Source organism: Aspergillus saccharolyticus (genome assembly GCF_003184585.1).
Source record: "Aspergillus saccharolyticus JOP 1030-1 unplaced genomic scaffold BP01scaffold_80, whole genome shotgun sequence".
In the NCBI taxonomy this organism is placed as follows: domain Eukaryota; kingdom Fungi; phylum Ascomycota; class Eurotiomycetes; order Eurotiales; family Aspergillaceae; genus Aspergillus; species Aspergillus saccharolyticus.
In genome coordinates, this window is record NW_020290690.1 from 44,197 (window position 1) to 68,446 (window position 24,250).

The 24,250-nt window shown below is 46.5% G+C and overlaps 7 protein-coding genes across 7 annotated transcripts; 4 read left to right on the top strand and 3 right to left on the bottom strand.

Moving 5' to 3' along the window:
* Positions 1–131: 131 nt before the first annotated feature.
* BP01DRAFT_396084 (uncharacterized protein) lies at positions 132–647 on the bottom strand (the record flags this gene model as incomplete). The annotated part of the gene is made up of 1 exon (XM_025578451.1): positions 132–647. One exon carries the CDS (start codon positions 645–647, stop codon positions 132–134), a length of 516 nt encoding a protein of 171 aa, XP_025426154.1.
* A 532-nt stretch (positions 648–1,179) lies between these two features.
* On the top strand, positions 1,180–1,950 carry BP01DRAFT_370127 (uncharacterized protein; the record flags this gene model as incomplete). The annotated part of the gene is made up of 1 exon (XM_025576586.1): positions 1,180–1,950. One exon carries the CDS (start codon positions 1,180–1,182, stop codon positions 1,948–1,950), a length of 771 nt encoding a protein of 256 aa, XP_025426155.1.
* A 1,331-nt stretch (positions 1,951–3,281) lies between these two features.
* On the bottom strand, positions 3,282–4,569 carry BP01DRAFT_387605 (uncharacterized protein; the record flags this gene model as incomplete). Its single annotated transcript, XM_025577750.1, has 2 exons — positions 3,282–4,225; positions 4,278–4,569. The coding sequence occupies 2 exons, from the start codon at positions 4,567–4,569 to the stop codon at positions 3,282–3,284; spliced, it is 1,236 nt and encodes a 411-aa protein (XP_025426156.1).
* A 2,743-nt stretch (positions 4,570–7,312) lies between these two features.
* BP01DRAFT_232235 (uncharacterized protein) lies at positions 7,313–8,819 on the top strand. Its single transcript, XM_025571213.1, has one exon. The coding sequence runs from the start codon at positions 7,546–7,548 to the stop codon at positions 8,653–8,655; it is 1,110 nt and encodes a 369-aa protein (XP_025426157.1). The 5' UTR covers positions 7,313–7,545; the 3' UTR covers positions 8,656–8,819.
* Positions 8,820–10,768: 1,949 nt separating this feature from the next.
* On the bottom strand, positions 10,769–12,635 carry BP01DRAFT_378071 (amidophosphoribosyltransferase; the record flags this gene model as incomplete). Its single annotated transcript, XM_025577033.1, has 8 exons — positions 10,769–10,964; positions 11,013–11,191; positions 11,295–11,548; positions 11,601–11,832; positions 11,889–11,963; positions 12,020–12,105; positions 12,162–12,327; positions 12,540–12,635. 8 exons carry the CDS (start codon positions 12,633–12,635, stop codon positions 10,769–10,771), a joined length of 1,284 nt encoding a protein of 427 aa, XP_025426158.1.
* Positions 12,636–12,862: 227 nt separating this feature from the next.
* BP01DRAFT_411482 (uncharacterized protein) lies at positions 12,863–13,573 on the top strand (the record flags this gene model as incomplete). The annotated part of the gene is made up of 4 exons (XM_025578921.1): positions 12,863–12,882; positions 12,914–12,982; positions 13,100–13,154; positions 13,289–13,573. 4 exons carry the CDS (start codon positions 12,863–12,865, stop codon positions 13,571–13,573), a joined length of 429 nt encoding a protein of 142 aa, XP_025426159.1.
* Positions 13,574–13,991: 418 nt separating this feature from the next.
* On the top strand, positions 13,992–19,078 carry BP01DRAFT_378072 (P-loop containing nucleoside triphosphate hydrolase protein; the record flags this gene model as incomplete). The annotated part of the gene is made up of 5 exons (XM_025577034.1): positions 13,992–14,007; positions 14,623–15,779; positions 16,008–16,746; positions 16,812–17,628; positions 17,701–19,078. The coding sequence occupies 5 exons, from the start codon at positions 13,992–13,994 to the stop codon at positions 19,076–19,078; spliced, it is 4,107 nt and encodes a 1,368-aa protein (XP_025426160.1).
* Between the last annotated feature and the right edge of the window lie 5,172 nt (positions 19,079–24,250).

Below are 24,250 nucleotides of genomic sequence, written 5' to 3' on the forward strand. Positions count from 1 at the left end.
TTGGTGCATGTTCGACAGCTCGTCACACATGTTTCTCCAATGATTTTACAATTCCGTTCTCACTGCGCCCTGCTCTCCCTCTGTACGTTTCAATGTCCCGTGGCAACAATGACTGCGTCAAATGTCTCGGTTCACCCGTAATCCTGAGGGTTTCCTCGGTGCAGCGGGCTTGATTGGCGCATGGTAAGCTTCCATCTCGCGCCAATCTTCTCGACTCGTTCAACTGTCGTGCTCATGGAGACAAGATTGAGGTAGGGCCAAAAGAGATTCTCAATATAGTTTGTCACAACGGCAACAGGGCGAGAAGCATTGGCGGGGCTGAGCTGTTTGATGGAAGCAGCGGAGTTGGTGTCGGGGAACGGAGTGTGCATGAAGGCCATGGCTTGAGCACCGACATTGCTGTCCCGATGAGTATCGATGCCAGTGCGAGCGGTGGTGGTCTCTGGCAGGGGAGGAGTGAATGAAGGAAGCGAAGAAAGCGTTGAGTCGAAGGCATCAAGGGGGGAATTAGGGCTGGGGAAGGGGTCCGGTGTCGGATCATAGTGCCAAATCCCCCCTACTCGTTCGCATCGCTCGCATACTCGGACTACGTCGAAAGTATCCTCATCCTGAAGAGCTTTAATGGCAGAGAGTCCAGAGGGATTCATTGCCAATCGCGGCAACGCGACGCTATCGGGGGGACATTGTTGGCTTCTAGTGTCCTGCAACCATCACACAAGGCCGATCTTGCAGCCAGCCACACTCTTCCCACTGTTTGGCTAGTGTCGTTCTGACAATGTACCCCCACTCAACATGACCAGACTGGAGTACTGGTAAACTCCGCTTCAGGGTTGTCTAGCTCCAATGCTGACCATCTGATTAGTACGACAGAGGAATAAACAAAAATGGGGTCTCCCATTCTTCTTTGTCTGGAATTTCAATTCGGAGAGCTTCCAATCCCGTGCTCTCGAAGCGGGATATATCACCAAAGATACAAAGGAAATTAGCGACTTGTACAGAAAATACAAAATATCTGCTCGAAGTGCAACGGTAGTTTTCAAGCGACAGACGACATATTAGGGAATCCTCAGCACCCACGAGAGATGCCGACTTGCCAGATAGTTCTATAAATCGTGACGGAAAGGCCGTACGACCTCGCCCATGTGCAACTGCAAATTGTGACTCCCCCCGTTATATAGCATGACGGACATCAAGTTCCCTTCTCTCGGTGGTGTATACTTCAGGATCGAGGGCTCGACCAACCGGTACGGGATCATCGGGGGCGTTATACAAATTCACGGCAGCTTCTGCGTCCTAACCAGCGTCGTACCCTTCCTGGATCCTCAAAATCCTAATCAGATCGCCCTTCACCGCCGCCAGATCTTCGAAGTAAGGACCGGACGGTGTCTTGGTCGAATTCCGGATCATCCAGCTAACCCGGCGCAGGCCCACCCCAAGTGTTGGAGTCGTGAGCAGGGCTGGGTCTTCGTGCCTCTGTACCGCCGACACCGGGAGTACCCCAGCAATTATGGGATTGAAGTGCCTCACCGGTTGCTCGAGAACGGGGTCCGGGTACCGGCTTGGATATACCAAGCCGAACGAGGGGACGTGGCATGTTGGCGGGACCGCGATTTGAGGGCGTTAGTCGCGGATGCCCTGCCCTTTGACCCCATAACACTGCGAGTGGAAGGATATGGAGAATTAGTCGACGCGGGGATAGGGTCTGTCGATGCTTATCGCATGCACATCTCGGTTCCATACTTTGAACTCAACGGGGCCTGGGTGTATGACGCCGATACACGATATCCTGTCGCAATGATCATTACTGGCATGGACCCCAACGAGGATCCCCATACAGTGTTCGCGGTGGACCTTGGTACCATCTTAAACGGGATTCGACGTCGGTATCCAAAGGATGTCAGGATCCCATGCCGTGCCGGCGAAGTTGACGCCAGGGATACTTCAGTTTAACTAGGAAAAATTTCAAGACACAATCCCGCCTGGAGGACTTACAAAATAAAAGAACGGGGTTTTTTGGAGCAGAAACATGCAGCAGTAATATCAATAGACAGATCCTGATGGAAGTACTGGTCATTGAGGGTTAGATGATTTCATAGAACAGGATGGTACCTTAACCTCCTCCTTTAAAACCAGTATCTACTGGTACCCAACAACCAACTTCCTTATCCTCTCCTCTCACCCAACCTCCTTTTGCTTAACCCTCCAATCCCATCTTGCTTGCCCTCTCAAATTCACTCATGATGTCTGAGCATATATCTATAGCCTTTGTCGCATATGCCCCAGCAGATTTATCTCTGGGTTCCCGAGGACGACTGGACGGGGATGGTTGAGCGACAGCAAAGACGGCGATTGCAGAACCGATTACACTAAACCGACGGGCCTATCGTATATATAATGATTCATCCTCCTCCCCACGGGACCCTTGCTCAATCTTCCACTGACTTGTACTGAAACACCCAGGGAGGAAACGGAATGCAGCCCTGCAAGGTCCTTTACCTGCATCGCAGCCTCAAACCGAACCTCTGTCTCACTCCTTGGTTCATGAATGCGGTCAGAGATGTTACTACTCTGTCTTTACCTTCTAACTCTAGCTAATCTGGGCCGCCTCATCGGTGTCTGTCTTTCTCACTTTGGACCTCCTGGGATACGTCATGAATTGGCGTTTCGTGTGGCAGCGATGCATGCAACACCAGAGCAAGACAACAACCACCCCAAGCAACAATCCCCCTCCAATCCCAGCCAGCAACCCGATGACGAGCGAGCGATAGCGACTAAACCATGAGTTTGATTTCTGGCTAGTGCCGTTCTCGGCGTCCCCGTCGCCGTAGCCGTCGGTTGGGATGTCGTTCGGGTTGTGAGTGCTGGCAGACGCCAGGCACGAGGTCTGAACGCGTTCGTCTCCGATCAACCTGCACATGTTGCTAATACTACACAGCGAAAATGTGATTTGGTGTCGAGATGAGGACGGGTTCATGAGATATGCACCCGAGGCGCTGCAGGTTCATCGCGACAAGGGACAGCATTCCTCGTCTGAAGTGCAACCATCAGCATCACAATCGTGTATCGCTCCGAACATATGCCCGGACTCATGACTATTGAAACCAGCAGATTAGCCTCGGTCATAATACTGAAGCATAAAGGATGGATGCGAAAACCCACGCAAAAACCTGCCACTGATTTGTGGTGCGCACCACGACATTGACACCATGATTGACGTTGCATAGCTGCCCGACAAGAGACACTCCAACGCAATTGTTGGTAGGACAGTCACTCAGCAGGGTTTAGTAGGCATTGGTCTCATCTTGGGACTGTCTCCACAGCGCGAATTGAGCAAGACGCCAATTGATATCTCCTGCGGAACATGCCGCATTCCAAGGGGTGCTGCTGGAGCCATGTTCGGGGCAACCTTCGTCGCTGATGGTGAGATTGCGGATGGCGAGCGAAATGTTCAAGTTCCTCTCAAACACTTCGGAGGCTGCGTTGACCATCCCGAGTATCCCTCGTCGCATCTCTTCAACTGACGCGAATGCGGCTCTGTACGCGCAATCGGTAGCTAGGCCGATGAGGGCAATTTTCGGTGTGGTTGGACATCCATCCCTGCTACCAATACTCTGATTTATCTCCCTGTAGTCCCCCTGATACTGGCGCGGCATAGTCGCAGTGTGCGTGATTGGTCCCCCAAGGTCAGAAGCGATCGCAGAACTAGATGGACCCCCCTGTAGTATGCCTTGATCGCGCATTTCCCGCAAGTATGTTAGAGCGTCAGTAGCTCCAATAATTTCCATTTGCGCATTAGACTGATTGAGGCCGTATGCAGCTCTAGTGCTTGGTTTGAGCCCGAAATTCTGGTTGAACAGACCCACGTTGCCCTCGAACAGGAGATTATTCCCGTCATTCAGCAGATATATCCGCGCCCTTCCAGCTAAACACCATGAGCCGTTAGAGAAAGACACCCAGGCCGTTCCATGAAATATTCTCCCCTGCTCCTTATCTAGCGATTCGATCTGCTTCAGCGCTCCATTGGTATCAAGGTATCGGATGTAGGCATCCGACGGAAGGATAACACTATTGGGCTTTAGCTGCAGCTGAATCTTGCTATCATGCTTGGCGACTGCGAACGTAAGGTTGAATCGTCCTGTCGTTTGGAAACTAGGGCTGGAGATTTCCAGGCGAACATCGTTGAGTGGAGCTGCATGGTCAGGTTTCCGGACCCGAGTCGAGTGACCTAGAAGGGTCAGCCCATGGAGGCATGCGCAGGACTGCGATCTCTCTCCTACCTGTCACACTATGAATCACGAACAGGATGCCTAGCACGAGAGCACGAAATAGATACATCGTTGTTTTAGGAGCACAGGTCTTGATTTCCGACTGGCCATATCCCAGCATTCTCTTGCCTCCCAAGTCCCCGGGCATGATCTGTAAAGTTATCTCAGTGACGAGCTTGATGACTGCCCAGACCTTGCACCGGGCCGTGATCTCCTGCAACCAAGTGATTTCGAAACTATTTGGCAACACTATTTTAGCACCCAGTAAACGAATTTCTCGATATCGAACGTAGGTAGATGTCATCGGGGTTCGCGCCGGGCTTAGGTATTGACAGAATCTGATTGAGGTCAAAGAGGCGCAAAGCCACAAATCTTATGCAGATCTAGCTACACTTAGATTGAAGTTGGGAATAGAGGTGTGGTCCCGAAGACGGTTCCTGGCGAGTATGCAATGACTCATGACGGGAAGCAATTGCCTTATGGTGAGGAAAGCGTTTTCATGGGTTTCCTCCGGCAAACGTAATGATGACTGATTACCGAGGCTTTACCCAAGTGTCATCGCGAGGATCTTGTCTGATGTCCTTGGGCGTTGCAGTGGAAACATGATACAGCCGTGGATTGAGACCCTTTCAGACTCGGCTGGAGAAAAGGTAGGGCACGGAAGGCACGCTAACTAATGTATCCTGCTGACGCCAACCAGCTCCACATGCTGACAGTCAGAGGATCTCCACTTCAGAGACGCATGTCGGCTCCATTGGATTTGCAGGTGAAAATATGGTCACTGAAAAATAGCTACTACTCCGGAGTGCCAGTGTTTACGTAACCTGAATGCGGAGTAGATTGAGATTCCTCGAAGCACATGAACAAGACCATCTACATCGAGTTGAGACGAGTTGCCTACCAAGGAGAGATCTCATTGATCCGGGAGCCATAGTAGTAGGTTGTCCGGCGCCAGGAATGCAAAATGCCTCGCATCGCCCATTTGCTGGCGCTGTACTGCGGCCCTCGAGAATAGTCTAGAAAGGTGGCCTCCAAGCCACATGCGCTCGTGGCCTGTGAGGCCCAAGTCAAGGGGAATGGAAACAACTTATTTGCTGTCTCAGGCTGCATTGATGACAGCCATGGGTACATGGCTTCTACCGGAGCTTCAGGCTCCATCGCCTGCCTTGACTACAGGGCTTGCTTACTTCCCTATCTCACTTCAAACTCGCGCTTAGCCTGATGGGTCCCAGGAAGGTGAGGCTTGGTGGTCTTTAAATTCATGTAAAGCACCTTTGCTCCATCATGTCGCGCATTCATGGTGATCAGGGATCGGTCATAATAACCAAGTCTTTGTTCTTATCCTCCTTATCCCCCATTGACGCTGACAATGCCATCCTTGTAATGAACTTACCATGTTAAAATCCCTCCTCCCGGTTCTTAGAAGGCATGAACCCATGAAACAATTGGGCCACAAAGAAAGGTGTTTTCATTGTTCTTACAACCATGTAACCGCCCAAGACGGAAGAATATAAAGCAATGAATGTCTGCTGACGACGAGATCCTGGCGCTCAAGCATACTGCAGCACTGCAATCATGGCATGCCCTAAGTTTGGAATAGTCAATATTTCCCGGGGTCGCCAGATAATCCTCATATCAGCCCTGGGTAAGAGTGCATGGCGACAGGGCGCTCAACGCCTGGGAGAAGTCTTTCAAGCATTGCGGGGCACTCATCCAGACGCCCCTCCTTTTCATGGGGTCATCGTGTGGAACGCTTTAGTCCGTTGTTGCCGGGAAGTGACTCCGGAGGACGATCCAGAGAGAATCCAGGACGGACTATACATGTTTAAAATCGAAGGTAAGGCCCTGCTGCATCTCGGGTACCCCGTGCAACACCGGTGGTATAAACGTTGGCAGCATGAGACGGTTCCCATCTCCAAGATTAAACTGCGCCCAGAAGATTTTCCTAACACCCGTGTTGGGATGACCGATTCTGCACTAGCTACAAATTGTATTGCCATGTAAGCGCTGATATAAATCATCCTGTCCTCTCAACCTACTGTAGTAGAATTGTGATAGACTCACGACTCACGCTTCGGAGGCCGGATGTTCGGCTTTTCGAATGCGACAAGTTATCGTGCGTACCTCCCAGTAGTATTGGCCTGATTGATATGATTTCCATTATCAATGTTTCCATCCCATCAGTCTGACCATCGGACTGTGGGTTAATATGGGTGTCCTTGTCCTCCATCGTGTCAGGGTTTGACACCCCCCTTACCCCGACGACACAAACTATTTAGAATAGTTGTGGGTAAACTCACTTCCCATTCCAACTATGATTTAGACTTCAGTCGAGGAGTAGATCTCATGAGAGTGCTATCTCAAACTTAGATGCTTTGACCTTCTTCCGAAATGCTTACTGCTTCTATGCACCAAGCACGACATTCATGGCTGGGAACAGCAGAGACACGTTAATGAGGTCTCATGTCGGGTTGGGGCATATAAGGAATCGCCATCGTTCTATAGCACCCGGAATATGAATGCGACGCCGAACCCCCTCCCATTGGCCAAGGTCAAGGCCAGAGTATGCTGGGTTCGGTCTTTCACTCCGCAGGAAGCATCATCCGCCGGTGGTGGCCCCATCAGGCGGTCATGTTGGGGTCAGCGGGGAAGACTTGCCCCGGTCACATACGGCCTGGGGTTCCGATGATCATTTGTCTGTTGAAGATGCACCCGAATCTAGCTATGAGGCAGGGGGACCATTTCCATTGGATGCGGACTTGTAGTATGGATAAGTACCTCTGGACGATGAAAAACTTAACATTTAGGCTCTGAGGTCCCAGTCGTTCCAGCCTTGTCGGTCAAAAGCAAGGGCCAGACTGGTCTAGGCCAAGGGAGTGGCTATATGTTGACTGCATTCGGAACTGGTGGGCGTCCTTGGAGCGACGCCAGCAAGCAGCCAGACTCTTCCAGACACTCCGTCGACATATTTTCATGACTTGATGAGTGGATTCAAACCACAAGACCGAGCCAAACAGAAGTCAAGGCAAGGAGGAATCCTCCTCCTCGGCACCCTCGCGGCATGAGCTGGAACTGGGCGGAAGATTCCTACCTCCTCAATCACACCATGGCTTCGCAACCGTACTTAACCAAGTCATACTATCTCGCCTCGCCTATAAAGACATCGTGACTGCTCACCTTACATGTCAACCAAACCACTCTGAGAAAGCTCTTGCACGACAGCAGACGCAGTGTTTCCAAACCACAACCATCTCTCGGAAAGCCTTTCAGACTATTCACCATGGCACAGACCAAGCTCACCTCGAGGCTGTCGTCCATCTTCTTCCTCATAACGTGGACGGTGGGAGTCATCGCTATCGTGCTCCCCCCGAAGCTCCCCGTGTCCAAGAGTCTCGCCCCGTCTATTCTATGCGACGAGGTCACAATTCTCGGAGGCATCGGCGCTAACTCAGACGGCAAAAGATGTATTGGCCCCGGCTGCCCAATCGCTTGCATCAAGCCAGTTTCGGGGCCAGGGAAAGGGCAAGACTCCGATGAGGAAGTATCCGACGGTCTAGACTCCGAGGACACGGAAGACAACAGCGAGCAAAGCAGGGAGAAAGGTTCGGAGTCAGATGCAGCCCTCTCCGACGACAAAGAATCCGGCGGCGATGGATCCGACGGCATGAAATCCAGCAGCAAAGGTGCTACAAAGAAGCAACCTGCTGATACGCGATTGACAAGAAAGCGCTTCGATGACCAACAGGGCAACGGGAAGGCTTTCGGGCGGAAGGGTCATGGCAAAGGTTTGGATAAAGATTCCGACAAGGGCTTTTCCAAGGAAGAGGAGGACACTGGCAAGAAGTATGGAGAAGAGTTCGGTGAAGAGGGCGAGAGATATGGCAAGAAGAAGGGCGAGACGGGCCAGGAATACGGCGAGAAGGACGGCAAAGAGAATAAGAACAGTGGCAAGGAATACAGTACGGAAGGCGGAAAAGAGGATGGCTCGAAAGATGATAACGAAGATGGCGCCACTAGCACGAAGTACGGAAAAGGCTCTGGCGAGGAGGATGGCAATACTGGAGAGAAGGACAGAATCGAGGACGGCTCGACGGATGACAAGAAGGAAAGCGAGGACGCTGATGGCAACGATGGTGAGAGTGACAAAACGGGCTCTGGTGAGAACGGTGGCGCGCAATGGGGTAGCAAGAAAGGAGGCAAGCTAGGGAACAAGGAAGGCTTGGAGCAGTCCAGTGAAGATGATCATGAATCCAACAACACCGGATCCACCAGCAAGGGATCTGAGGGTAAGGGATCCCAGGGAAAAGGGTCCAAGTCCAAGTCATCTCAGACTGAGAGCGCTGGCAATGAGCTTTCTGACGAGAATGCGGCCGATTCATCGTCAAAGTGAGATTTACCACGGACCACGACGATTCGGGCGAGCTTTTCAAAGTGGCCGGGCTGATAGAGCCAGCCAAAGATAGTAGAAGTCAATTTGCAATGGAAGATCCTGGCTTACTGTTACGTCTCCCAAAAATCTGCAAGTTGTAGGCACCGGCTCGACATCTTTTCAGCTCGCAAGTCTCGGGTTACAGGAGAAGGCAGCTTTGATGATGAGCATTATTTAAGGTATTCCCAGGTTGTTAGATGTTCTGTAATCAGATCTGCTTAGCTAGAAATGAATAGTAAGCACTAACTAACCATCCGGAGTACCGTCGGCTTACATGATTTCTGTACTTGCTCGCGTTGGCAGATTGATTTACAAGTGACAATCCTGAAAAGTGGGACCTCGGCTAGGCCAGGTCTCGGATACTCAAATTCGAAATTAGAGGAACAAAAAAATGAATTGAGTAAAGTTAAAGAAGATTTCAGTAATACAGCTAAATAAATTCTCTTGCATTATTCTTGGTGTGGTGAAACATGCATTAGGTTAGAAAGTCTTCCAATCAGAAAGTAGTCAAAGGTGAGGCGGGTGTGACCAGGCCATTCAAGTTCATAAAAAATGTTGCGCCTAGATAATGTAGCTGATACATTTTTTCCGTTCAATGTAGTATAACAGTAGTAATTTTAAGGGCGTGTCAACATCTTAGTACGGTTTGGTGCATCGAAGTCAACACTCACCTCTTGAGAATTACACAGCATTTGCGCCTGACATAACCCTCCAGGACATGATGTCTATAGCAATATAAAAGCCCGGCGCGGCCTGCAGTGCTATCAATATACCCGAAGCTTCCCTACCAGATTTCTCGTCAAACTTAATTGGTAGGTACTTACCATAATCACAACTGATGCATCATATACCCCGCAGCTGATCGGAGTATCAGCTAGCCCCCTTGTGTGCTGGTTGACACAATCGGGGCTGTCTTTTTCCGAAATTATGTAACTCAATGGCTCTCTTGTAGCTGAAACAGCTTTCGCTCTTGGACAGAATGTCATGGCGGTTGGTAGCGGCCTAGGCATCGTCATTAGTGCTTTACTGGTGCTGATACCGTGGACAATGATGATGCTGATGGTTTTGAATGTACTTGAACTAAAGCTGACGAAACTGTAACCGAAGTTCAAGAGTACTCAGCAGAGATAAATTTTGCAGTAGTACCAATGTCATAGGTCTCGTTCTCGTAAACTGAAATGATGCCGACGAACTCGACAAGTTGTTGTCAGGAAGGAAGAGTAATAAAACTCGAATCTACGTCGGTACCACGCAGGCTTAAAAAGGACCGCCCCCTGTCTCATGTACCATACGAATTTGTTTTCAGGCACTGATTCGCTCGATAGCGGCCCTTCAGGGTCACCAGAGAAAGATAGACATTGACGCACTTCATTCTGATGCGATGCACATATCACCATGCTGATGGGCTCATCATTTAGCGGCTTTTTTGAGGAATGCCTTCGTGTTTTGATGTACTCTGTATGACCTTAACGTGCTAATCATAAATATAACGGTTATCGTAGAAGATGTAAAACACATCAACAACAGTCAAATATCGACAAATAACAATCGAGTTCTTTTTAAAGTGCATTTCATATTATATAACCCTTCATAAATAACGTATCATATGTGGGGTCCACAAATTATTAAATAAGAAACGTAGTCAGGGTACTAGTCACATACTCAATACTTTAAGCTAAGTTCCTGGTTTATCCGCTTCAATTTCGGTACATCACTTGCTCTTCTTTCTTGGAGGTGAGAAGAGACTGATATGAAATCCTCGATATTAGCATCGAGTTGCGGAACATTCCTCAACAATGATGGCAACTAGATTGATATAAGGTTGAGCTACTCAATACTTTGTTGAATTTGTTTCGAGCACTTTCAAAGTGCCTGGTTATGGCCTTGGTTGCCTGAATTCATTGTATAAAAGGGTTGCTTGCCTACTCTACCAGTGACAGAAGGAAAGCACAGGCTACCCAATGTTAGGAAGCCTGAATATTTCAAATTAGGATCATCGATTTTGCTGAACCATGAAAAAATCGATTCAAAATAATGTCACTCAAAGGAGTCTTCGGAGGTAACATAATGCCCATTAAAAAAAACCGACCTCGAAACCATATACTTTTGATAATTGCGCCCGGGAGGCCAGGCAACATGCCAACAACATATCCAGGGGGAGATAAACAACTTTATCGGCGCCAATAGTCTGTGCTACCTCACTTTCAGTGCGCCCGTGAGCTATGAGCGCTTCTGGCTCGGCTAGGTCAATGCCATGGATATGATTGTACCTAAATACCGTGTCAGCAATGTCGCATAAAATAGCCGCGAGCTCGCACCTTATAGCCGGTGAGCTGCTTGCGAATACTACTTGTATCACACCCGCCTTTCTTACTATTCTGACAATTTCACGACTGGTGCCACCACGAACGATACTATCGTCAACAATAAGAACATTCTTGGCTTGAAACCCGGAACTGACAGTACTCAATTTTCTCCACACAGTTTTGAGCCTCTTCTATTGACATAGTAAAATAAAGCTGCGGTTACAGTAACTGTTTTTAAATCAAACCCAGCGTAAATGGAATCTTCAGGTGACTAGACAATACTAGACCACTGACATAACCAGAGTCGGGAACTGGTATGACCACGTCTATCTTACCGCACGTAACAGCTCCTAACGTTTCGAGCACCATACTGCCGAGGGCGCAACCTATACGTCGTCGGCAGTCCTTCACGTTGATTCCATCGAGAGTGCTTTCCGGACGAGCGAAATATACAAGCTCGAAGATATCGAGCAAATAGCTTTTGAGGTTCACAACCTGATGGAATTCGAGTTGGTTGTTTGCGGTGACATCGATAAGAACAGCTTCTCCTGAACGCTTGTTAATGTTAAAAGCGAGCAGACTAAGCAAATCAGCGCCAACGTGGACTGATGTCCCGCATCGGGACATAATCTAGCTTTTCTAAAGCGACAGTTTTGCTTGCTAGCATGTAATCGTGGGAGCTGTCATGATTCCGCCGCTGACCAAGGATCAAAGGCTTAATTCCATGGGAATCTCGGAACCCTACGACAAACTTGGCGTTGAACATGATTAGACAAGAAAAAGAGCCGCTGCATTTGAGATACACTTGATGCAATGCGAGGAAAATCTTGGACTTGAGTATGTTTGGTGCAAGCGAAGTGTCTGCTTTTTCCTTGTCTCCAATATGACGGAAAGGATAATGTACGAATCTGATCTCTGATGCTGAAATTCGCGTTTCCCGGCAGATTCTGACACATGTCCATTCTAAAGCCTGTGAGTAAAGTGCGTGAACATGAAATAGGGGTTGGCTGAGCTTATACATGTACCAAGAATATGTCGTGAGTGCCATGGCTGGAAATCGGCTGTGCTTCCAGATCTCTTATGGTACCAGAAGTACGATATCTGACTTGATTTCATTAGTGAAGCCATCCATTAGTGCATAGTTGTCGACTAGCTACTTACCATGTCCCAGTCCCATATATCCGATTAAATTTGTTCCTATCAGGTTTGAATCGAAAACTTCGCTTACCAAACCCTTTCCTTTGATGCAATGATATGGTCCCAGGAATTCCGTGGTTGCAATGCCACACGCGTCTTGTCCTCGATGTTGCAGCTGATAGAGACCTTGCTACTGCTAGTTGAATAGATGCAGTGCAGGGCGAGCAATAGCCCTGCGTGTGATTTGGTCTCATCAAATCTTGCTAAACAAGGGCTCCGCAGTCATAATGCAGCCATTTATTACAATGTTCGTTGACAAGAGTAGGTATACCACAAGCGCTACTGGTATCTTCTTTGGTGGCTATAAGTTTGCTATTCTATGATCTTCTTTGCTACACGGACCTTTCTAGACTCGGCTGAAACACCCATAGGAAGGAACAATGTATCGCAGCCGCCTTCGACGTATGGATGCGATTGTAGTCTAATTCGTTCGCACATGCCTACCAATCAAAAGCTGCAAGCTCTCATTATAATTGGAAAAAAAATGGATAACATTGTTCTAGTCAGTTCATACACATAGAACGCACAAGCAGGTGATGCACAAGCTGTTACGAATTTATTCCCAGGCGCTCGCTTTTCCATGCTCTCGATCGAACAAGTTAGTAGAGGTATAAATTTGAACTAAATCGAACAAATTCTTACTTCTTGCATCATCTCAGAAAACAATGGTATTTGTCTTATACAGGTAAGGCTGCAAAACTAACAAGGGTGAAAAGCAGAAAGCCCGTTTGGTATTTGCTCTTATCAGCTGCGGGGTACAATAGGGACCTCCATCCTTGTGACAAGTACGTGGCTTTTCTTGGCAATATCCTTAAGTCCTTCTCGTAGGACGGCCGGAAAATCGCTTATCTCGAAAACTCTATGTGGTGCTGTGCATTTCTTTGTACTTTTGATGCATTCAGATTCATTATGCTCGGCACAGACCTCAGCTGTGGATCGGGAAAAGTCCTCAAAAAAGTAACTAAACTAAATCGACAATACTACCAAGAAAAACAAAAAGATGAATTTCCGACCTCGTCTTCCAGCACTCTTCGAATCCACGAGTTTCACCTTTAAAAGTTCGCAATAACTCTTACTCTTCGGATCAACAGATGACTATCGCAACCTTGCTCATAATTTTAGCGCTCCTAAGGAGGCCAATTGCCTCATTTACAAGGATCATTGCCTACTCACCTTGCCCAGAAAGCAGAAAACATCAAGCTGATCACTCAAAGCTGCAGACTAATGTCCAACTATCACACCTCAACCAGACTGTCGGGTCTGTTGGCAAATTCTCTTTCGTTGCTGGTATCGGCCGATGTGCCCCTCCTCTACGCCCCGAACCCAAGTTTGGGGCGGCGCTCCGACGGAAGGCAGCTGGTCTCTTTCCAGTCTGACCGAAATTCGAGGCTATAAGAGTACGGGCCCTGCCTTCCTTATCATCATCAAGAGCTCCTTCCTTATTCGTCAGTAGAAGGGAGAGACAGAGATTACAATGGGGTACAGTCAGCATTTGTGGGATGGAATGCCTGAACATCCATCATTCTCTTTCTAGGCAATACTTGAAAAAAGCCCAGGCCCTTACTCCCGTTTGAGTAGAGAAAATCCATCGATAATGATTGCTTACGAGACGTTACTCAAATGACTTGTGCAATTGGGCTTCTTGCTACACAACGGCAATAAAGAGAGCTACTGAACTGCGCCTGAGACTAATAAATACGTGGCCATCCATCAGCAAATTGCAGCAACGATCCTACTGCCACAAACAAGAGCGTTACAAACAGGCAGATTTGACAGTAAGAAAATGTTTTCATAATGTCTCCTTACCCCAGTAAGAAGGTCTCAGATTTCCCTGTCCCAAGGGGTCCGGCTGGTTGAGATTTCGTTATTGTGTGGACTAATAATTTGGGTCTTTAACCGGCGATTTAATCGAACAAGGCATTAACTGTTAGGCAAAAAGCAAGCGCTTCTGGAAGTAAGCAGCCACCACTCAAAGTACTATGAGTAATATATAGCTCACTGAACGGATAATCTTCCTAACAGACCGCGTCAAGCGAGGGGTTTACTTGCCATTGATCCTTTTCCTACCTAATAAGCTCAGGCGGTGAATTTAGCCGACCAGACTTCCACTATTGCGCTGTAGTCTGCTCTGACATCCCTTATCTTGATCACGTCAATTATTATTCTGTGCTGCAATCACTACTATGGTCAATCAGAAACCCCAGCGCAGCGCCAATCCCATCCCAAGAAGAACCAGTCTCTGCCATATTTGAGTCTGCTGTAGCCTGCTTCCACATTGTTTTGAACTGCTGGTTGAATATTTCAAATCATGGGCAATTTCATTTTGCTGAGACGAACTCTTCAATCATGTGTGCATACTCGATTCATGCTTCGCTTCCGAGTGATTCCTCTTTACCGCCGTACCAGATCAACTCTAGATCTTTAGTCCCTGTTACTTCGGTGGGATTCGATTTCACGCCACTTTTTGAAGACACTATACTCTCTTTGTTACCATCAGCACTCCTCCTACTTGTTCTACCCTATCGCCTAAGAAGCCTCCATGGTCAGCGGCCAAAAGTGTCTGATGGAGGGCTTTTGCGTGAGAGCAAAACATTATTCTTGGCTGTTTACGCGGCAAATCACCTCGCGTTGTTGATATTGCGCATTATCAAATCATCTCTACGTACGAACGCCAGTATCCCTGAGTCTACTCTGGCATTCGTTGCCAGCATAGGTCTCTGTCTACTTTCACGGATAGAGCACAGTCGTTCTATTCGCCCATCTCCAATTATAAATACCTACATCCTCCTCACTCTGGTCTTTGACATTGCTCGTTTGCGAACGCTATTCCTCAATCCAGTTAATATAGCTATTCCTGCGACGTTTTCAAGCATGATTGGTATAAAAGTCATGGTTCTGCTTGTGGAAGCAGTCGAGAAGCGAAGGATTCTCTTAGCACCATATAGTGGCCTATCTCCGGAAGAAACAAGCGGCATTTACGGACGATCATTGTTTTTCTGGCTCAATCAACTCATGGTATCTGGTTATCACAAAATTCTTCAGAATCACGATCTGTTTCCAGTCGATAGTGATATGTCATCCCTGGTACTACACCAGCGCTTGAAAAAGACTTGGAATACTGCAACAGAATATGGACGGAGAGCTCTTTTCTGGTCAGTGCTCCGCGCGAATCTGAAGCCGTTTCTTTTCGGCGTGGTACCCCGCCTTTTCCAGATTGGCTTCAAGTATGCCCAGTCTCTCCTTCTTGATCGGATAATCAGTTTTGCAAGCAATGAGAATGAACCAGACAGTATCGGTTGGGGTCTCACTGGAGCCTTTCTGCTGGTTCTACTCGGTCTCGCAGTGTCTAATGGCGTTTTCTATCATATGGCATTTCGCTTCGTGACAATTGCTCGTGGTAGTTTGATTAGTGTCATCTATGCCAAAACGGTCGACCTCAGCATTACATCGCTTGATGAATCAGTCGCAGTGACTTTGATGTCTAGCGATGTTCAAGCAATTTGCAACGGTTTTCAACTAATTCATGATCTCTGGGGAGTTCCGCTAGAACTTGGAATTGTGATCTATCTCTTATCTCGCCAGGTCGGCATTGCGGCAGTCATGCCAGCCATGCTGGCATTATTGTCCACTATCGCTATCATCTCCATGGCGAGATTCATGGGAAACGCGCAAAAGACATGGATGAAAAGTATTCAGACGCGGGTAGATGTCACAGCAACTATGTTGGGGTCTATGAAATCGGTCAAGATGCTTGGATTCACCAGCTGGATAGCCAGTATAGTTCAAGGACTTAGAGTAGCTGAGCTTCAGGAGGCGAAGCTTTTTCGCAGATTGCTTGTATTGCGTGTTTTTCTTGCTAACAGCCTCAGATTTCTGGCGCCGCCCCTGACATTTGCTATCTACGCAAGGATTGCCGAAAAAGGATCTCTCAATGTAAATTCTACTTACACAACGCTGTCACTCATATCGCTTGCTGCCTCTCCTGTCAATACCTTCATTCGAGCCATTCCTGCTATGAACGCTGCTTTAGCATCCTTTGACCGCATTCAAGGATTTCTCCAGGCGGAGAGCAGACAGGATCATCGTTTATCTTCCGATGAATACCCATCCTCGCAGGAAAGGGTTTTGCAAGGCCCGCGAGATATGGAACACAAAGAATTTTCGGATATTGCTCTTTCCAGGCACGAAGCAGTATCGGAAGTCATTACAGCAAGAAACGTGAGCTTTGCATGGACTCATCATTCATCATTTTCGGTACATAATATCAATTTGAATGTGCGGAAAGGTCAGTTTTGTTTCATCATTGGGCCTGTTGGCTGTGGAAAAAGCACTCTCATAAAGGGTATGCTGGGTGAAACACCTTCGGCCGAAGGCTTCCTATACACAAAATGCCGTGAAACAGCATTTGTGGATCAAACACCTTGGATCAGCAATCAATCGTTCCGGGATAACATTCTGGGAGCCTCAAATTTCGAAGAGACATGGTATCATGAGGTGGTCAACGCTTGTGGGTTAGATCAAGATGTCGCAAATCTCCCTAACGGCCATTGTGGGTGCTACTATCCTGAACACTTCATTCTACTACTAATACTACTCATTATTCTAAATATTTAGCGACACAAGTCGGTTCTTCCGGAATATCTCTTTCAGGAGGACAGAAACAGCGTTTGGCACTGGCTCGTGCTATTTACGCAACCAGAACTATTGTTATGCTTGATGACTCTTTTTCAGGCCTTGACACTGACACCGAAGAGCATGTGTTCAAAAATCTATTTGCAAGGAACGGAATTTTTCGCCGGCAAGGCACAACTGTGATTTTAGCTACGCACGCTGTACATCGACTTCCTTACGCGGATCATATCGTCGCCATGAGGATGGATGGTACCATTGCTGAGCAGGGCACCCTAAAAGATCTCAAAGCTAACGGGGGCTACGTGGCTCTTTTGAGTTCAGAGACAGAAAGCAAAGCCAATGATTCTCTGGGTTCCAAAAGGCGAAAGAGCGCAGAAGTTGTACTCGCTGGCTCCGAGCAACAAACTTCCATTCACGCCATGGAAGAAGAATTGACCCGGCAAAATGGAGATTTAACTCTATACATGTATTACTTCGGGTCTGTACATTGGCTTTCTACTGTCTTTTGGATGACTTCATTTATCATCGAAGGAATATCTCCAAAACTGAGTGAATTTTGGGTCAAGATATGGATGAGCTCACTGGAGAATAAGGGCAGCGCTGCCACCTCCTTCTATCTAGGTCTATACGCCATGCTGTCAACTATCCCGGTCATTGCACTTTTAGGTGGAGCCTACCATTTATTTATGTCATTTGCTCCCCGCAGTGCTGAAAGACTACACGAACGTCTCCTACAATCGGTCATGCAGGCCCCCCTGTCATTCTTCACTTCGGTTGACACGGGTATCACTATGAACAGGTAAGCTTACTTGCTACGAGAAATCTCGATGTATAAATTATCTAGAGTTGCTTGAGTCTGACTATGACTTAGATTCAGCCAGGATATGACTCTAATCGACCATGATTTACCTTATTCTGTCCTGGATTTTGTGTTCTCCCTTGCGGGCGGATTTATGTCTGCCATCATGATATGTATATCGACTCGGTATTTCGCCGCCGTGATACCGCCTTTTTGCCTCTTCCTATGGATACTGCAAAAATTCTATTTAAGAACATCACGCCAAATGCGACTTCTCGACCTTGAAGCGAAATCACCTTTATTTTCTCATTTTCTTGAGAGCTTGTCCGGCTTAGTAACAATTCGTGCATTTGGCTGGCAGTCCGTATTCGAAGAACAGAACCTGGCTCTCCTCAACGCATCACAGAAGCCCTTCTATTTGCTCTTCTGTATCCAGAGATGGTTGGAGCTAGCTCTAGATCTGTCTGTGGCCATTCTTGGATTTATACTGATGATCCTTGTGGTTAGGTTGAGAACAACAGTTGGTACTGGATTTGTCGGTCTGGCCATTCTCAATGTGATCACTTTCAGCCAGTCGCTTTCGCAAATCCTTCGAAATTGGGCCGACCTTGAGACGTCCCTTGGGGCTATTGCCCGAATTAGAGACTTTATAACCCAGAATGTCTCTGAGAACAAACCTGGTGAGAACAATGGTCTCGAAGCGACGGATCTTGATTTATCCAATTGGCCGTCTGAGGGTGCGATCGAGTTCCGAAATGTTTTTGCTACTTACAAGGAAGGTGAAGACACATCGTACGTCCTGCGCAATTTGAGCCTATCGATTCAACCTGGTCAAAAAATTGGCATTTGTGGTCGAAGTGGGAGTGGAAAAAGCTCACTTCTTTCTACTCTGTTTCGGCTACTTGAAATTGATTCGAAAAGTCAAATTCTCATTGACGGCGTGAACATAGCCAGCATTCCTCGGGAAACAACGCGTACAGCTCTCAATGCAATTCCGCAAGAGCCATTTTTCACGCACGGTACTGTCCGTGCCAATATGGATCCATATGGAACACATAGCACTGAAGTGATTGAGAGTGCTCTTCGTCGTGTTAAGCTATGGCACGTCGTCGAGATGAAGGGGGGATTAAATGCTGCACTAGATGTCCACTTTTTCTCCCATGGTCAAAGACAGCTGTTTTGTCTTGCCCGAGCCCTACTACGCAAAAGCAAGGTCATCGTCCTTGATGAAGTGACCAGCAATGTGGACGTCGATTCTGATGCATTGATGCAGCGTGTGATCCGCGAAGAATTCTCCAACTGCACTATTTTGGCTGTTGCTCATCGGCTTGCGTCTATCCTTGATTTTGATCGCATTGCCGTGATAAAGGGTGGCGAGCTTGTTGAATTTGATACACCGGAGTCGCTTCTCGGGAAGGAAAGTGCGTTCAAAGAACTATACGAGGCGTGATCTATGGAATGAGTAGATACTAAAATGAAGGTGGTTATCGCGATGGGAAAATGATTTCGTTCGTACAATATATCCAGGTATACTCGAATGCGATAGCAGAGCTTCGGACACTCGTAAGAGGTTAGACGAGATGCAAGAAGACCATATCCCATATTGAGTAGAACTACTGCAGGCCAAATTCTTGATTATACCTGGTGCGAAGGCTTAGGCTCCGAAGCTGTCAGCTACCGGCAATCCATTTTCAACTTAACTATCCTATTTGCTTGTCATAGTTGTAGCAGCCTGGAAAGCTCTGTAGATAATGGCCACTCCAAGCAACACCGGCTTGGCACTGCTCTATCGCCATTGGCTTTTTACCAGGATTTAGCGTGAAATAAGCGCGTTGAAATAGGTCAGTATTCGAAGCACGCACTGCGAGCCGCTTCCTTAAGAGCTTGTTAGCGTCAATTGCATAGATGCATTGCGTAGCCTTCCGTTGACTCTCAATCTACGAAAGGGCCGGCATAAGTGAAGACCTATCAATGCAGGCATTTGCCTCGCAGCACTGATTGAAGAGCCAGAAACCCCCTCCAGTAGCCGAGGCTGCTAAATCGTATCGAGTGCTAAACGTGTCACGTTGTGCTATTCATTATGCATTCATACAGCTCGCTTCTAAGCGATAATTATTGATGTTAGGCTCTAAGAATAAACAATAATGATGATGATGATGCTAAAGATCCAAATGGGCCTCAAGCAAGAACGACTGATCTATGGAGAAGTTGACATAGATTGTTCACTTTTCTAGTCGGTATTAAATAATTACCTGGCCACAGAATGCTGTTATGCGAGGAATCTAGCGTCTAAGAAAGAGACTTGGGTTATTCCTGCTCAGTCAGAAAGCACTCAACCTATCACGGTACAGTGCGTTCACGGAAGCTATGTTGGCCGGACGCAGCGAGCCTAACACGGACACTGTTTCTCCAGGAGGAGATGCAAGTTTTGGATAATGACAGGTGTCCCACGATGAGATTGCAAGAAGTTTTTGACTTTGAATAAGACAACCTCAGAATTTGAATTCCTCTGGGCCTGAGATGAGCAAACAAGCAGATTCAGAATCGCGCGAAAAGACTCGTACAACTACAGAATCGCCAGTCGAATTTTCAAGGCCATTGACAAGCCGTCTGGTAACAATAGTTTTCGCATTCGTCATGTTCATTCTGCTCGTGGGACTTCAAAGTTTAATCCACCGGAGTTGGATTTATTCTAATTGTCTGAGTTGTACACCGGCGTGCGAACAGTGACTCTGGCAAGCGGTATAAAATACAATGGCGCGGGACCTATCGTCTTAAAACTTCAATCATCAGCAACTAGCCGTGAGGCTGTATGATGGCGTCAACATCACGCAGAGTTAATGAGTCCGTGCCCTGCAAAATAAGAACTCGGTCTTAGACTAGAAATCTTCTTCAAACCTTTGGTAGGAAAAAAGCTACAAACATTTACTATCAATACTATCAAGCAAGGGCTGCGCTCTTCGATAGGAAGCGATCTCAGCTACTGGATTGCGATCAGACTTGTAAATGACCCCCGGCCGATCAGTTAGAACTTTTCCCGTTTGAGAGGGGTAATGGCACTGGTATGCAGTCACGTTTCGTTCCGGACTAATGCCAGGTCTGCTGAGATTTAAGCAACGCTTGGCGGCAGTAGACAACCATCTAGATTTACCGAAACTCTTTGACACATCGGTATGCCAGGCTTGGTTTCAAGATAACTACTCAAGGCCAGCACTGACTAGACGACTAAACGTATGGAGCAAACAATGACATTCCATATACACGTCGCCACTGAGCATCAACTGAAGTAGTTAGGCACAGCCAGGGCCAGACCCGAGGAAATAGAATACATTCCACCACTGCTTATAGGGATAATTAGACAAGCTCGAATAGGCTTAGAAGGTAGACGGTTGCCGGAAGCTAAATGTTGAGAACTATATCCCGGCCCTGGCCTTCAGCAAAGCCATCCCTCAAGCACTAGGCACCGCTATCGCACCCCCTGCATGTCTTCTGATTAATAGCAAGCCCTTCCAGCTGATGATATTCTACATAAGTGTGCATCCGTTGGCATTATCTCGTTCAGGTTCAACCCTGGGGTCGGACGTGTCGTTATGATACCAGACTGGTACACGCCATAGGTACGCGTTAGACATATATAAGGGCTAAAGTGGTGAAATAGCGTCATGAACGGATAGCTCTTGCGAGGCCAAAGGTGCCAGTCTATTGCCTCAAGGTATTGTTGCTGATCTGCCTAGTTCGCGAGTCATCCACTCCCTAAGTGGGAGGTCGCGGCCTGCTCGCTTAGCTATCACGTGACTGATGCTTGCTATATAGATTTCCCTTCGCAGCTATCTGCGAAGGTTGGAAGGGCTGGTTTAGCACTTACAGTATATCATCAGCTCGCATCCCTGCTGCAGGTGGCATACCTTTAACTTGATTTGTTAAGGTCTTGTGAAATAATGCGTATGGAACACGAGCCGGACACATAAGCGAGTAGGCCATCCGGAATACACACCATATTAGACTCTTATTCCAAAATATATATGAGCCGACTCCAATTCTTTCTGCCTTAATAGTACTGCAGTATCAGACAGAAACTCTGTGATGCTTATTACTTTATAAGTGAATATCGCTATCTTAGGCTTGCTATTTAAGCCATGACTAGGAGACTGCCTCCTAAAAGTAGATAAGAACCCCCCCAGACTTGTGCATCTAAGTAGCTACTGTTATATATTTAAATCAAGTTATCTGCTAAAGATAGTCCCGTGAGACACAGTATACTGATAATTATAAATACTATACTGATTCTAGTACTACTTTTAGTTAGGTCTTTTATCAGACTGGCCAATGTTGACGGAAATAAGCCTTGAATACCCGCGCCGAAGAATCCAAAGAAGACGACCCAAACTATCTCATGCGCAAACGAAAGCACAAGTAGCTATATATAGAGATAAAGAATAGTAAAGAATATAATAGGAATAAGGACTATAATCGCACTAGAGTAGTGATCTGTGAATAAGACTGGAACAATGCAATCCGGAATTCTAATAGTATTAACAATAAGAAGAATATTGTATGAGGAAGCCTCTGATATATACAGCTTATCAAGAGTATATAAATATACCTAAGAGCATTAGATTAGTATAAAATAGCTTTATGATAAAGCATGGTAATATTAGAGAAATATATATAGTAATATACAAAATAAGTTGCCCAAAGAGTAAAGAACATACTGATTGTAAAGAGTAAATAAGATAACTCCTTAAAAGCTACTAGCTTAATTAGCTGCCTACTTTTGCGAGGTAGATATCATGTCTTAATAATAGATAGTATTACCGCTATATTCAGCAGTATCACGAAACCTATAATGCGTATTATCCAGGGAAAGCTAAGATGAGGTAGTAATTGCTCTGTAATAATAGGAAATATAATTCCTTCTATTACTGCACCACTCGCAGCGGTTGATATAGTAATGGTATATTTAGTCGTAGATAAGTTAAAATTAATGTAATTGTCGGGCAAAACGTGAGGCCGTTGCCGAATTCTTGACAGATACCCTGTACCAGAAACAGCTGCCAGTAGCTTGTGTAGATGCTGGTAGTAAACATAGCCAGTAATTGTTTCAAGCATCCAGCCCACAGAATAGATTAATAGTAATCAGTGTCGAAGGTGTGCTCCGAGACTGCTTTGATTAGGAAGATCAGGAAGACTTGAGTGCTACTGATCCAGGAAATGGTAGAGGCGGGAAGATTTAGCAATAAAGTATAGTAACTCTGAAATATACCAAAACTATTGGTATAGCCCCAGGCATTGAAGACGATGAGATGGCCAGCTAGAACCTGTAGCCAGGCTGTAAGACCGCCATTTGGTGACGGTTCATCTGAGAAAAGAGCATGGGGTACAGGTAAGGCAGCGTGCTCAACACTGGATATGGATCTTATTATAGCGAAATTTGTTCATCCCTGTCCGAAGAATTGAAAATCACTCTTTCTAACTCTGTGCTTAGTTCTGAGCCTGTCAACTTGATTTAAAATCCAGAAAATCCAGAAAAACGTGACTAGAGGGAAGGACCTCAGTTCTTGCGGCTGTAGAATATCAAATCATTTTGTCTAATTCTCAACATGACACCCAAATCAACTGCAAAGATAATACAGAGAAAAGTAGAACCTTGGATTTACCCTGTCTCTTACGGGATTTGTTGCTTGAATACTGCAATGACACGTTCTGTTTCTAATCTAAGTGATACTTATGCAGCCACTATCCCCACCCTGCTATGCACGGATGTAACTGAGAAGTTATTTGGAATACTTGCCACGTCATGCCATATTGCTCTGCGTGAATTTTAAGTCATTGGTGGGTAGATAATTATAAAAAACGTATAAGAGAATTAAGCATTGACACATTATTACCACAGAAGCATATTCTATAATATACTGATAGCCTCTATATTCGAATTCTTCTGGTATTTTATATTTCAGGTTCCATATAGCATTAGAGCATATCATTAGACAACTATTTCTTCAAATAACAAAGCTTTATATTATAACCTAATCTGTACTTACATCTCAGTACTTAATCATAGAATTCAACAAGCAGACCTCTCTTGAGTTCCAGCACGCTTTAGTGGAAGCTTTTAAAGCTTGAAAGAATAGCCCTGTCTTACCTACCCTCGCAGTTCTGAAACATGCTATTGGGAAATTTCCTACTATACTGTCCTACACAGGCTATGGACTAGAAGCCACAGCAAGACATCTTATCGAGGATATTATGCCTGGTCTCTCTTGCTCGAGTCACTCTCCCCGCTACTATAGTTTTATTACTAGAGGCTGTACTCCTGCTACCAACTTAGTAGATAACTTTATATCTACTCTAGACCAGAACGTCCAAGTCCACCTACCTTAAGAGATATTAGTCACAGATATTGAGATAAAGGCTATAAATATGCCCAAGAAGCTTATCAGCCTCGAAGTTTTGTGGGAGGGGACTTTCAAATCGGGGTCATCTATTAGTAACCTTATGGCCATTGCATGTGGCAGAGAGTATACACTTTCTAAGAGAGGCTCGGCGTATCAGGGAGTGTTAGGGTTTTTTTAATGTATACATTAGGGTTACATTAGGGTTACATTAGGGTTACATTAGGGTT